General features: G+C 42.0%; 1 protein-coding gene across 1 annotated transcript; it reads right to left on the reverse strand.

Moving 5' to 3' along the window:
* Positions 1–1950: 1950 nt before the first annotated feature.
* LOC123936115 lies at positions 1951–4896 on the reverse strand. Its single transcript, XM_045996870.1, is given in 3 exon segments — positions 1951–2136; positions 3289–3992; positions 3994–4896. Coding segments are annotated over 3 exon segments (1665 nt in total). The 3' UTR covers positions 1951–2078.
* Positions 4897–14734: the final 9838 nt, after the last annotated feature.

Raw genomic sequence — 14734 nt, forward strand, 5'->3', positions numbered from 1 at the left:
CGGGGGGCGGAGCACCATAGAGAATTTCGAAGGGGGTTAATCCATGGGGGCCTGGAGTATTTCTGGCCCAATAGAATGCTAGAGGTAGGAGCAATACCCAATCTTTAGAGCCAGTTTCAAGCAGTAATTTAGTTAGAGTCTCCTTAATGGTCCTATTCATTCTTTCTACCTGTCCTGAACTCTGGGGTCTGTAAGCACAATGTAGTCTCCAATCAATCCCCAGCAGCTTGGCCACCGACTGACTTACCTGGGAGACAAAGGCGGACCCGTTGTCGGACCCTAGTACCTCGGGCATTCCATACCTTGGAAAAATTTCTTCCAGTAGCTTCTTGGCGACTATATTGGCGGTTTCCTTTTTGGTAGGAAAGGCTTCTGCCCATCCTGAAAAGGTGTCTAGAAAAACTAAGAGGTATTTATATCCATACATGCCAGGTTTAATTTCGGTAAAGTCAATTTCCCAATGTGTGCCAGGTCGATGACCACGTACCTGGACACCTGGTCCAATAATAGTCTTCCCAGGATTGACTTGGGCGCAGGCTTTACAATTAGCGGCCGCTTGACGAAGAAGGAAGTTTTGTTTGGGGAAGTAGTTTTTTAAATTGGCCCTATCCATAAGAGATCTCATCTTGTTCGCGCTCAGATGAGTCAGCTGATGGAGGTGATTTATTAGTTCCTGCGCCATCTTTATAGGTACTATGGCCTTTCCTCGGTATTCCCATCGGTTTAGGGCTGAGTTGTAATTGGCCCCTATCTTCTGTATGAAATCCAAGTCGGCCTCCTCATAATTCCAAATGGGGGTCTCATCTGGCTCTCCTATCTCAGTGAGTATAGTAACAGTTAATAGTTGGGGCCCCAAAGCTGCCTGTTTGGCTGTCGCATCAGCTAGGCGGTTTCCTCTCGCCTCGGGGGTATCCCCTTTTTGATGGCCAGGGCAGTGCATTATGCTCAGCTTCTTGGGGAGAAATAAGGCTCTTAATAGGGCCAATATTTCGGTCTTATTTTTAATCTCCTTACCGTCAGAGGTTAGTAGTCCCCTCCGCCGATAAATTTCTCCGTGAATATGGGCAGTGGCAAAAGCATATCTGCTGTCTGTATAGACATTAAGATTCTTACCTTCTGCCAGTTGGAGGGCCTGGGTTAAGGCGATCAATTCTGCCCGCTGCGCCGAGGTGCCTTCTGGTAGCGCGCTTGCCCATACAATTTGAGAGTCGGTCGTGATGGCCGCTCCTGCTCGTCGTTTTCCATCCTGCAGGTAGCTACTGCCATCAGTATACCAGGTCAGGTCTGCATCCTTCATGGGCTGGTCAGTTAGGTCGGGCCGTGTCCCATGTGTTTCAGCAAGGATCTGGTGACAGTCATGCAATGGTGCCTCCCTAGGAGTGGGCAATAAGGTTGCGGGGTTAAGAGTCACTATAGGTCCGAACTGGATCCTGTCTGAGTCCAGGAGGAGGGACTGATAATGAGTCAGGCGGGCATTAGACAGCCAGCGGTCTGGTGGTTGGCGGATTAAAGACTCCACTGTATGTGGAGCCAGGATGGTTAGGGGCTGTCCCAAAGTTAGTTTGGTTGCGTCCTTGATGAGGACCGCGATTGCTGCTATCATTTTTAGACATGGTGGCCAGCCTGCCACCATGGGGTCTAACTTTTTGGACAGGTAGGCAATAGGGCGTCTCCAAGGCCCGAGCCTTTGAGTTAGGACCCCCTTAGCAAATCCTTGTTTTTCATCAACAAAGAGGTCGAAGGGTTTTGTTATGTCTGGCAGGCCTAACGCCGGAGATGTAAGGAGTGCTTGTTTGATATGGTCAAATGCCTGCTGTTGTTGCTCAGTCCAAACAAAAGGAGTATCTTGTTTTGTTAAGGGGTACAGAGAAGCCGCTATCTCCTCAAACCCCGGAATCCATAGTCTACAGAAGCCTGCGGTCCCTAAGAATTCCTGCAATTGCCTGTGGTTTTGAGGTGCGGGAATGCCAGAGATAGTCTCTTTTCTCGCGGCTGTTAGCCATCGTTGGCCATTATATAGCTCATAACCCAGGTAAGTGACTTTAGTCTGGCAGATCTGGGCCTTCTTTGCGGATGCCCTATATCCCAGTTGGCCTAGGGTTAATAGGAGGTTCCCAGTACCTGTTCGGCAGTCCTCTTCATTGGTAGCCGCTAATAGAATGTCATCGACATATTGGAGCAGGATCAGAGAGGGATGTCTTACCCGTAAGTCGGCCAGGTCCTGGTGAAGGGCTTCGTCGAACAGCGTTGGGCTATTCTTAAACCCTTGTGGTAGCCATGTCCAGGTTAACTGACCTGATATTCCCAAGTCTGGATCCTTCCATTCAAAGGCGAAGAGGGGCTGACTCTGAGGACTTAGTCTCAAACAGAAGAAAGCATCTTTGAGATCTAGGACCGTATACCAGAAGTGGGTTGGAGGCAGGGAACTAAGTAAGTTGTAAGGGTTGGGCACCGTAGGCTGGATGTCTTCTACCCTCTTATTGACCTCCCTCAGGTCTTGGACCGGCCGGTAATCATTGGTGCCAGGTTTCTTGACAGGTAACAGAGGAGTGTTCCAGGAGGACCGGCATGGGGCCAAAATGCCCTGGTCTAGTGACCGCCTTATGTGCGGTTTGATGCCCTGGTAGGCCTCATTGGACATAGGATATTGCTTAACATTGACAGGAACGGCCGTTGCCTTTAATTGTATGTGAATGGGGGGCTGCTGGATAGCTAGTCCCATTCCTCCTGTTTCCGCCCAGGCATCCGGGTAAGACGCAAGCCAGGACTCTATGTTTCTCTGAGGTTGGGAGGGCTCCTCATGTAGTCTATATTTTTCTTCTAACTGTAGGGTAAGGATGTGTAAAGGAGTCCCGTTGGGGCCGGTCACAGTGGCCCCCTGTGGCTCAAAATGGATTTGAGCCTTGAGCTTGGTTAATAAATCTCTCCCCAGGAGTGGGTAGGGGCAGTCAGGCACATGAAGGAATGAGTGAGAAACTTTACCTGAAGCCAGATGTACTTTTCTCTCCGTAGTCCATTTATATTGTTTTCCTCCTGTTGCTCCTTGAACCCATGCCACCCGGTCACTTAATGGTCCAGGGCTCTTGGTTAAAACGGAGTGTTGAGCCCCTGTATCTACTAAGAAGGTGACTGGTTGCCCCCCCAACGGTTAGGGATACCCGGGGTTTGGGGGGGGGCTCCTGACCCTGACGGCCCTAGTCTTCGTCTAAAGCCATAAGTCTTGTGACTTGCTTAGCATTTTCCTTAGGGTGTCTGAATTTCTTTGGGCATTCTTTGGCCCAATGTCCCCTTTCTTTACAGTAGGCACATTGGTTTCGGTCTACTCGGGGCCTCCTTATGTCTCCCTCCCTGTCTGACTTTCCTGCCTCTGGTCCTTGGCTGCCTTGCACTACGGCGGCCAAGATTTTGCTAAGTTCCTTACTTCGTTTACGTTCTCGTTTCTCTTCCCTTTCTTCAGCTTCCTTCTTTAGTTTCTCCTCTTTCTCTTCCTGCAACTTCCTAAGTCGTTCCTCCTTTTCTTCCTGCAACTTCCTAAGTCGTTCCTCCTTTTCTTCCTGAGTCTCTCTTTTATTAAAAATCTTTTCTGCCTCCTTTAATAAATCTTGTAAAGAGAAATCTTGTAGGTTCTCTAAACGCTGTAGTTTATTCCTTATATCTGGTGCTGACTGCCAAATAAATGTCATTGAAACGTTTCCTCTCTGCTCATTGCTATCTGGGTCAAAAGGCGTATACCTGCGATAAGCCTCCTTAAGCCTTTCCAGGAAAGCGGTTGGAGATTCCTCTGGCCCCTGAGTTATCTGTCTTACCTGAGCCAAATTGATGGGGCAACTCCCCGCATTATGGAGACCTGCTATGAGTAACTGGCGGTAAAGATTTAGGTGGGTCCTACCTTCCGCCGTGTTGAAATCCCAGACGGGACGGGTCAAAGGGAAGGCGGCATCTATCACATTAGGGAGTTGTGTGGGCCTTCCGTCTTCCCCTAAAACGTTTTTTTCTGGCCTCCAGGAAAACCTTTTGTCTCTCCTCAGTGGTGAGGAGAGCCTGCAAGAGTTGTTGACAATCATCCCAGGTGGGTTGGTGTGTGATTAGAATGGATTCAATTAAGGCAGTTAGGGCTACGGGGTCCTGTGAAAAGGAAGGGTTATGGGACTTCCAATTATATAGGTCGGAGGCCGAAAAGGGCCAATATTGGAGCTGATTGCCTGGCCCTCCTCCTTGGTGCAGGGGAAAGAGTTTGGAAGTTCCTTCTTGTGTTGGCTCCCTGCGACCCCTAAGTCTTCCCACCATTGGGGATGGCAAGGGGTCGCGTTCTTCAAGTGGGTGCTCTGGCTCCCTTGTGGAATTTAGTGCCTGCGCAGGAGGGGGAGGAGGATAAGGGGGAGGTTCTTCAGATAGAAGGTCTATTAAGGGGGAGTCCTCCAGAGGAAGGATCTTCTGTGGTTTAGGACGCCGTGGAGAAGAGGGATCGCTGACTATAGGATATAGGTTAGAGGAAGAAGGAGGTTTGGGAGGGTCGGTGGGATCTGGGATGGGGTGAGGGACGGGGGGAGCGGAGGGTCCTGGGGGAGAAGTGGTGTATGGAAGGGTTTTGGGCTTTGGGTGAACGAAGGGAGAGACCCAAGGAGGAGGCTCATCAACCAGGCTTTCCCACACTACAACATAGGGTACTTGGTCCGGATGGTCTTGGGGTCCCTGGTTGAAGACTCGTTCTTTGACCTGTAAAATAACATGGATGTTAAAGGTTCCATCTTTGGGCCACCCAACGTTAAAGGTAGGCCATTCTGAAGTACAAAGTGTCTGCCATTTCCTTCTTCTGACTTCCACCGACAGGTTATTGGCTCGGATTTGGACGTCTCTCCAATGTCCTAAAGTGAGACTCATAAGTGTCTGTCCCATTTTGGAATCAAGGGAAATCCAAAGGGCAACGAGAAAGACACACAAAACACACAAGACACTTAACGCACACAAGACACTTAACGAGCCAGCAAAAAGAAACGCTGCGCGATTTTGGTGCAAAACCGAAAGTACAGATTCAGACGGCCGTGAGGAAATATGAGTTTCCTCTGTGGCCCACTGATGGACGTATCCCTCGGATACGTGTGGGGGCCCGAAAAAACGGGCCCCTCTAATCCCTGGGGCGTCCCCCAGGGTGGCACGGGAGAAGTCCGAGTTCGTCAACTCCTTCTCAAGCTGCCCAGAATACAGATCTACTATGCGTAGTAGTACAGTCCTATACAGGCGTATAGGCAGAACAAACGGGAGACGAGAACACGAGCACGAGACAGAAAATGAGAACACAGTTATTAAGGCTTAAATGCTGGCCAGCTTACCTCCCGGTGGGAGTCGGTTGGATCCTTGGGCAGGAGTCCGATGATCTCGGTGGGACCTCCAAATGAAAGACCCGCGGATCCCCGTACCCAAGAATTCAACACTTCCACAGGATGCAAACAGCAAGAGGATCTTTATTGTAACGCGGGCGCCTGCGGGTGGTCAGCAGCTCCTGCTAGCTGAGCACACCAGGCTCGGGTGGTGCAGGGTTTTTATAGACAGGTACAAACAAGTTTTGGGTGGGGCGGAGCTGATTGGCTGACAGTTTGAACATTTGAAAAAGGCATACTTGGTGTTAGCGGATTGGCTTTGGAGGACCCGCGCGCGTGAAGACGAAGGCGGGAAGGGGGGGGTAGAGCGGGGGAGCGGGAAGCGGACTTACAGAAGCAGATGCTTAGTTACAGGAACCTGATTGGTCTATTTAAATTAAGCATAGTCAGGCGTTGGGTTCAAGACAAAGACATAGCTGTTTGTTCTGGCGTGGCGGCCTTGTTTCAGCACTCTGGAAAAAGCCCTCAGCAAGGAGGAAGGGGGTCTTTCACTACCATGTCCCAGATGAAAGCCCTGACCCTCAGCACTGCTTCCAGCAGAGCTCACAAAGTTTTACACAGTTGAGTAGCCGTTCTAATGATCACAAGAAATAGACATGTGCTGCCTCTTATCCCAAGATCCAGTCATCTGAGACCACTCATGAAGTGTTCTCCTCAGACTGAAGAGAGACAAACCTTGTCTTTTGTTTCAAATCCCTTGGAGAAGGAAATCATGCCTTAAATTCCTTCCTCAGAAATCCCAGCAGGGTGGGAGCCTGCTTCCTCCTCTCTCTCTCTCTGCCTGCCTCTCTGCCTACTTGTAATCTCTATCTGTCAAATAAATAAATCTTAAAAAAAAAAAAAAAGAAAAGAAAAGAAATCCCAGCAGGACTTGTGTCCTTGGACCCTCATGATTAACCAATAACATGCTTATCTGAGTCTATCACCTTCTCTAGAAAGAGGATATTGACAATGAAGTTGGAGTAGTGCTATGTGACCAGCATGCCGTTGCCCTAGAATCCTGGAGGAATGACTTCAGTGTTTAGACATATCTTTGTAAGATAAAGAAGTCTTTTATGCTGTGTTTTTTTTTTTTTTTTTATCCCTTTAACACACGTTGGAATTAAATGCAACCAGATTTTAAGTGTTTGCCTCTTACAAGCATGGTATAATAAGAACTGAAAAAAAAAAGTGGATATTGTTCTTCAAGGAATTTTTTAAAGATTTTTATTTTATTTATTTGACAGTCAGAGATCACAAGTAGGCAGAGAGGCAGGCAGAGAGAGAGGGAGAAGCAGGCTCCCCACTGAGCAGAGAGCCTGATGTGGGGCTTAATTCCAGGACCCTGAGATCATGATCTGAGCCAAAGGCAGAGGTTTAACCCACAGAGTCACCCAGGTGCCCCTGCAAGGAATTTTAGAACTTCAAGGCTGACCCACTTGAATTTCAGTTTCTTCATAAGCTAAATTGTGTTTTGCTTTCCTGCTACATGTCTAATCATAATCATATGAGTATTTTTCTGCTCTTCTCCATGCAGATCGCCCCGTATGTAACATCTTTCCATCTGAAGCTCCCCATGGGTTCAATCACCCTCTTGCAGAAGTGCCTCTCAACTTTTCCTAAGCATTGCTGGTGTGGTCGCAGCTGTCATTTCCTCAGCACCATTTGTAGACTGCTATTTTGTGGGAATTCGTATGGATTCTAAGTAAGAATTGAGCTCAAAAGACCAGCATATTTAGTTTTTAAGAGAAAAGGAAGTAATCGATCACTTCCTATTCTAATTCACTCTCTTTATGCCTCCCCCCACACTTCTCCCCATTCTACCCTCACAGGAGGATGTTTTTACAGCTTGGAAATGGAATCAGATTTCCCGGCTGCACAATTAAATTGCAGTCAAAAATGCAACTTACCAGAATGCGTACAATACTAATAGTGCTGTAAGAAATAAGACACTTGATTTAAAAATGGCACACTTGTCTGTATCTTTAATGTGCATTCCTAATGAGTCCTATGGGGAGGCTGATTCACAGGAAAATGCACATTAGCTCCTCCAAGTTTAATATACCACTGTATGCACTCAGGCCCTCTCTTCATTACCATTCGAATGCACTGTTTTCTTTGAGGTTTTGTGCAGGAAACAAATCCCTGTATATGGCACTCAGTTCTAGAATCTGATTGGTCTGCATTTGCCCTTTAGACAAAGGGTCAAAACAACGTGCTCTGTGGTGCATTGATTTTCAATCTCTGGCTATTTTTGAAATTGTAATGCAGCCCATTTCCTTTTCCAAGGGACTTTAGGCAGTATACAGCATAGAGGTGGGTATAGCCAGGGTATTTGTTTGTTATTCTGAGCAGTGGCAGGCTATCTTTCTCACATGGATTCCAGATAAAAGAGTTTACTTTAACGTCCAGTGAAATAAAATATTACTTGGAATCTGGTTTCATTATATTGAGTCTACATCACTATCTGGACTTTGAAGTCTGAGACAGCCAGTTGCCTGAAATAAAAACCGAGAAAACAGAAGTTTTATGTAATTCCTATCAAGAAATTCATAATTTTTGGTGTTTCTGGCATGCCGTACCCCCACAGTCCTACAAACTTCCTGGTTTGATCTGGAGCAAATGAAATCAATAACATTAAAGATTCTGTGAACATTTTAAATGATTTCTTTCATCTTTTTTTCCCTCATTTTCAAGCATAATGTAATTTTAGCCTTTCAAAGAGGCTTAAATTATTTTAAAACAAATGTCTTTCTTATGACATAGCAGGTAGTTTTTACTCTTGAGTAATGAATCACAATAGGATATGTTACTAAGGATGAAGTCATTTTAGAAAATACAAATGGTTATCATTTTGCAGATTTACAGAGTGAAACAGAAAGATAAGGCATACTTGAGGTGCACAGATAGGCAAAATGATTATTTGTTCATAAGGTGGTGTTAAGAATAAATTACTAAGGTTAAGGAGAGCCAGGGTCACTGGAGGGCACGTGGCATATTAGAAAGCATTTGATATTAGAGTTCATTTCACATGTCGATTTGTTTATAGTCTTTACAATGTATTATTTTTTGTCAAAATTTATTCTTAATTTCTATTAGTCTCATAATTCTTCTTTCCTATTCTTAGCAACATCTGTAAAACATAATAATAACATCCTTTATATATCATTGTTGTGAGGGTTAGAGATAAAATCACATAGACTCAGGACACCTGGGTGTCTCTGTCAGTTGGGCATCTGCCTTAAGCTCTGGTTGTGATCCCCCAGGTCCTGGGATTAAGTCCTGCATCAGGCTTCTTGCTGGGCGGGAAGCCTGCTTTCCCTTGCCTGGTTTTCTCCTGCTTGTCTTTGCTCTTTCTCTCTCCTTCCAAATAAATAGAATCATTAAAAATGAATTACTTAGGGGTGCCTGGGTGACTCAGTGGGTTAAAGCCTCTGCCTTCAGCTTGGGTCATGGTCCCAGGGTGATGGGATCAGGCCCTGCATTAGGCTCTCAGTTCAGCTTGGCACCTGCTTCCTCTGCTCTCTCAAATTCTTTGTGATCTCTGTCTGTCAAATAATTAAATTTAAAAAAAATATATTACTTAGAATCTAGGTATAAATTCATAAAGTTTATAGGATTTAAAATCTCTAAAGAACTAATGGTATTTCTGTACACTAGCAATGAATAATTTGAACTCTAAGTTAAGAAAAATTCTTATCTGGAATAGTATCAAAAAGAGTAAATACTCAGGAATAAATTTTAAAAATGAAGTACAAGAAGTCTTGTATACTAAAAAGTATAAAATGTTGATGAAAGAATCTTAGGACCTAAATAAATAGAAAGATATTCCATATTCATGGCTCAGAGATTTAATATTAGGAATATGATAATACTATCCAAATTGATCTACAGATTCAACACAGCACCTTTCAGAATCCTAGCTGTGTTTGTTTGTTTGTTTGTTGCAGAAACTGACAGCCAAATCCTATAATTCATTTGGAAATGGAAGGGATCCTGATAGCCTAAACAGTCTTTTTTTTATTTATTTTTTATTTTTTAATTTGTTTATTTACAGCATAACAGTGATCATTGTTTTGGCATTACCCTCAGTGCTCCATGCAGTATGTGCCCTCCCTATTACCCACCACCTGGTTCCTCAACCTCCCACACCCCCGCCCCTTCAAAACCCTCTGGTTGTTTTTCAGAGTCCATAGTCTCTCATGGTTCATCTCCCCTTCCAGTTTCCCTCAACTCCCTCTCCTCTCCATCTCCCCATGTCCTCCATGTTCTTTGTTATGCTCCACAAATAAGTGAGACCATATGATACTTGACTCTCTCTGATTGACTTATTTCACTCAGTATAATTTCTTCCAGTCCCGTCCATGTTGCTACAAAAGTTGGGTATTCATCCTTTCTGATGGAGGCATAATACTCCATTGTGTATATGGACCACATCTTCCTTATCCATTCATCCGTTGAAGGGCATCTTGGTTCTTTCCACAGTTTGGTGACCGTGGCCATTGCTGCAATAAACATTGGGGTACAGATGGCCCTTCTTTTCACTACATCTGTATCTTAGGGGTAAATACCCAGCAGTGCAATTGCAGGGTCATAGGGAAGCTCTATTTGTAATTTCTTGAGGAATCTCCACACTGTTCTCCAAAGTGGCTGCATTAGCTTGCATTCCCACCAACAGTGTAAGAGGGTTCCCCTTTCTCCACATCCTCTCCAACACACGTTGTTTCCTGTCTTGCTAATTTTGGCCATTCTAACTGGTGTCAGGTGGTGTCTCAATGTGGTTTTAATTTGAATCTCCCTGATGGCTAGTGATGATGAACATTTTTTCATGTGCCTGATAGCCATTTGTATGTCTTTGTTGGAGAAGTGTCTTTTCATATCTTCTGCCCATTTCTTGATATGATTATCTGTTTTATGTGTGTTGAGTTTGAGATGTTCTTTATAGAAATCAACCTTTTGTCTGTCCTGTCATTTGCAAGTATCTTCTCCCATTCCGTGGGTTGCCTTTTTGTTTTGTTGACTGTTTCCTTTGCTGTGCAGAAGCTTTTGATCTTGATGAAGTCCCAAAAGTTCATTTTCACTTTTGTTTCCATGGCCTTTGGAGACATATCTTGAAAGAAGTTGCTGTGGCTGATATCGAAGAGGTTACTGCCTATGTTCTCCTCTAGGATTCTGACAGATTCCTGTCTCATGTTGGGGTCTTTTATCCATTTCGAGTTTATCTTTGTGTACAGTGTAAGATAATGGTCGAGTTTCATTCTTCTACATAACGCTGTCCAGTTTTCCCAGCACCATTTATTGAAGAGACTGTCTTTTTTCTATTGTATATTTTCCTGCTTTGTCAAAGATTATTTGAACGGGTTTTGAAGGGGCGGGGGTGGGAGGTTGGGGGAACCAGGTGTGGGTAGTAGGGAGGGCACGTATTGCATGGAGCACTGTGTGTTGTGCAAAAACAATGAATACTGTTTTGCTGAAAAAATAAATTAATTAATTAAAAATAATAAATGAAACTGATTCATCCATAGACTGATCTAGGAAGAAAAAAGAATTCAGAAATTACTGATATCCAAAATAAAAGAATAAATGAAAGAAATAACTAAAATGACAGTTCATATATATACTAAATTCATAAAAATATTATGATTAACTTTGTGGTGATTACGTTTACAACTGAGATGAAGTGTGCACATTCCTTGAAATAAACTAATTAGCAACACTAACTCAAGAAGGAGTGTTTTATTCTTGTTAAGGAATTAAAATCATATTTTAAAACCATTCCAGAAAAGAAATCCCTCAAATCTTAGATCACTTTTCTAGTGAATTCAACAAAGCATTTTAGGAGAAAATACTGGCATTCCCTCATGCCCTTCTGGAAGGAAGAGGGAACACCCCCCAGCTCAATATATGAGTCCACCATTATCCTGGTTCCAAGACCAAACATAGACAGGACAGGAAAACTGCAAACCTATCCCTAATGTGTATGGACTGAAAATACTTAATAAACCCACACATAACACTACTCTAACTGTAAGGAAACATCAGACAAACCCAAATGAAGGTCATTCTACTAAATGCCTCAAAATTGTCATGGTCATCAAAAATAGGAAAGGTCTGAACAGCTGTCATACTGTAGAGGAGCTTAAGGAAGATATAATGACTGAATCTAATATTGTACTTGGGATAAGATCTAGAGATAGAAAAAGGACATTAGGTAAAAATCTGGTAATTACAGTCTTCAGTCAATAACAATGTATTAATGCTGGTTCATTAGTTGTGACAATTGTGTTACAGTATTTTAAGATGTTTATAAGGTATACTGGTAGATGGTACTCAGAAACTCTACAAACATTTTGCAACTTTCCTGTATATCTGAATCTATTCTAAAATAAACATTTAAAAAATAAATGTTCATTTTTAAAAATTTTATTTATTTGTTTGACAGAGAGAGATCACAAGTAGGTAGAGAGGCCAGCAAAGAGAGAGGGGGAAGAAGACACACCCCTGAGCAGAGAACCCGAGATGGGGCTCAATCCCAGGATCCTGGGATCATGACCTGAGCCAAAGGGAGAGGCTTTAACCCACTGAGCCACCCAGGTGCCCCTAAAAGTTTATTTAAAAAAAAATCACTCTAGTTACTATATTAATACTAAAAAAAGGAAGCAGCAAGAACATATGATAATTCCAAAGTTGCAAGAGACGTATTTGTCAAACTTCAACACCCATACCAGACAAAACCCTACAAAACTAAAAAGACAATTGTTCAATTTAATACTGGACATCTACAGAAAAACTCTATAGCCAGCTAACATTATACATTATGGTGGAAGATTATTTTCCTGTCTAAACTAAGGAACTAAAAAAGTTAAGTCTCTTCACACTGATTCTATTAAACAATATAGTGGAGGTTCTAGCTAGTACATTAAAGTAAGAAAAGAAAAGGAAAATTGAACAGGTCAGAATGGAAGAAGTAAAACTGACTTTATTCATAAAGGAAATGAATGTGTACATAGAATACTCTGAGAAATCTACATGAAACTAAAAGCGCTTTTTAAAGAAAACTAACAAGTGAATTTAGAAAGATCAAAGATTAAAGGTCAATAAAAAAGTCAGTTGTATTTCTACATATTAGCAATTATCAAATGGAACATGCAATAAAAAGTTTCAATATCAACAAAAAAACATGAACAGCTTATTAGAAAGTTCAGTAAGGAAATATGAAGTTATTGGCAAGAATAGACATATAGAGTGATGGAAGAGAATGGAGTTCAGAAGTAGACCTATACAAATATGGTGAGCTGGTTTTGGACAAAGTTTCCAGAAGGAAGACAGACCCTATTTATCCAATTGGCAAAAGAAACTCTACACAGTCATTGGTATTGCAACAACTGGATATCTGTAAGGATAAACAATAAACTTCTACCTTTACTTTATGCCATACACAAAAATGAAATCCAATCTATCATAGTCTTAGCACAAAAGAAAACATAGGATACTATATGTGGAACTTTCAAATACTCAAATATTTATTACTTAAAGCACAGACATGTAAGCTATGAAAGAGAAATCTTGTCCAATTGGACTTTATCATAACTAAAAATTTTTATTCCTCAAAAACGAGTACTAAAGAAAATGAAAAGACAGATTTAGAGGAAATATTTTCCCTATATACATCTGACAAAGGACCTATATATTCAGAATATGGAATGAACTCCTATAATTCCCTAGGTTGGCATGTAAAGAAATGCACAAATTTCACTTCACGAAGGAAATGGGCAATGATTTCATGAGATGATGTCCAATATCTTAGTCTTCAGGAAAATGGCAATGAAAACTGCACTGAGATACCACTATGTACCCAATAGAAAGCATATATATTTTTTTAAATTGTCATTCATTTACTAAGTTTTGGCCAAGATGGGGAACAACTGGAGATCTCATGCATTGTTGGTGGGTATGCAAAAATAGTATGAACACCTTAGAATGTTGTCTGACAGTTTATTTTAAAGGTACAGAAACACTTACTATATGATCCGGTAATTTAACTCTGTTGCATTTACCCAAAAGAGTGAAAACAGAAAAGACTTGGATACAAACATTCACTGCAGTTTCCTTCATAATAGCCCTAAAGTGCAAACAACTGAAATGTCTATTGACAGGTGAATGAAGAAGCTAACTGTGGTATATCCACAAATGGCTGCCTGGAAATAAAAAAGAACAAACTTCTGATGCATGTAACATGGAAGAATCTCAGACACATTCTACTGAGCCAAGGGAGACAGAGACGAAAAAGAAAAATTGGACAAAAGAAGGATATTTACACTTGATAAAAAGTAGAACTATCCTGAGCTTTATGGACATCACAATATAGGTTTCAAACTAATCAATTAACAAGAAGAAATTGATATGCCCACAACTGAAGTGGAAAACAACACACAGCTCTCTTAGTGAGGGACAGAAGAAGAGGACAAAATATTAGGAAGGGACTGATGATTCACATAACTGGTAATATCCTTTTCAAAACACGTGCCATACTTCTCAATATCTGAGTTTGCAACAAGTCACAAAGAAAGTTATAAATCATATACCATGCAATCATATTCTCTGACATAGGCCAGAAACTTAGATGGTAACATTAAAAATTACAGTAAAAAGTGAAAATAAACCCAAGAACTATAAATGCAAAATACACATTTCAACTTCCCTACTTTATACTAGAGAATACTGAGAGCTAAGTAACTAATTCCATTACACAATGTAATTTTTAGGCTCTTTAAGTTGGAGATAAATGTCACTGAATCATTTCAAAGCCATTCTATAATTTCATTTAAGTGATGGTCTCTCATCTGTCATGTGCAACTACATCGGACAGAATCTAATGGCCACAAAGAGATTATAATAGTAATAATGCAGTTTCATAAATCTAGATTCTAAAAATGTTCTTTATCATATGAGATAGGAAATTCTCAAAATTGAAATGATTATATTGAGGTAATATAAAGTACATTGGGTAAGGTCAAAAAATGTAAGATCATAGAGAAACTGAGGTTTCTGGAGGTGAGGGGGTGGGGGAGTGGAGGGGGTTAGGGGAGTTGGGCGAGCCTGGAGGTGGGTATTAAGGAGGGCACAAATTGCATGGAGCACTGGGTGTGGTGCATAAACAATGAATATACAATGAACATTGGAAACATGAAAAAATAAAATTAAATTAAAATGTTTATATATACATATACATATATACCTACACACACACACACACACACACACACACACACACACACACACACACACAAATACTTAACTGGGAACCTGGTAAATGGTTAGCATTCAATTTAAATTGTAACTTTCATTGTATTGCTAATACTAACACTTTATCCTAT

This window comes from Meles meles, unplaced genomic scaffold (assembly GCF_922984935.1).
Source record: "Meles meles unplaced genomic scaffold, mMelMel3.1 paternal haplotype, whole genome shotgun sequence".
Classification (NCBI taxonomy): Eukaryota; Metazoa; Chordata; class Mammalia; order Carnivora; family Mustelidae; genus Meles; species Meles meles.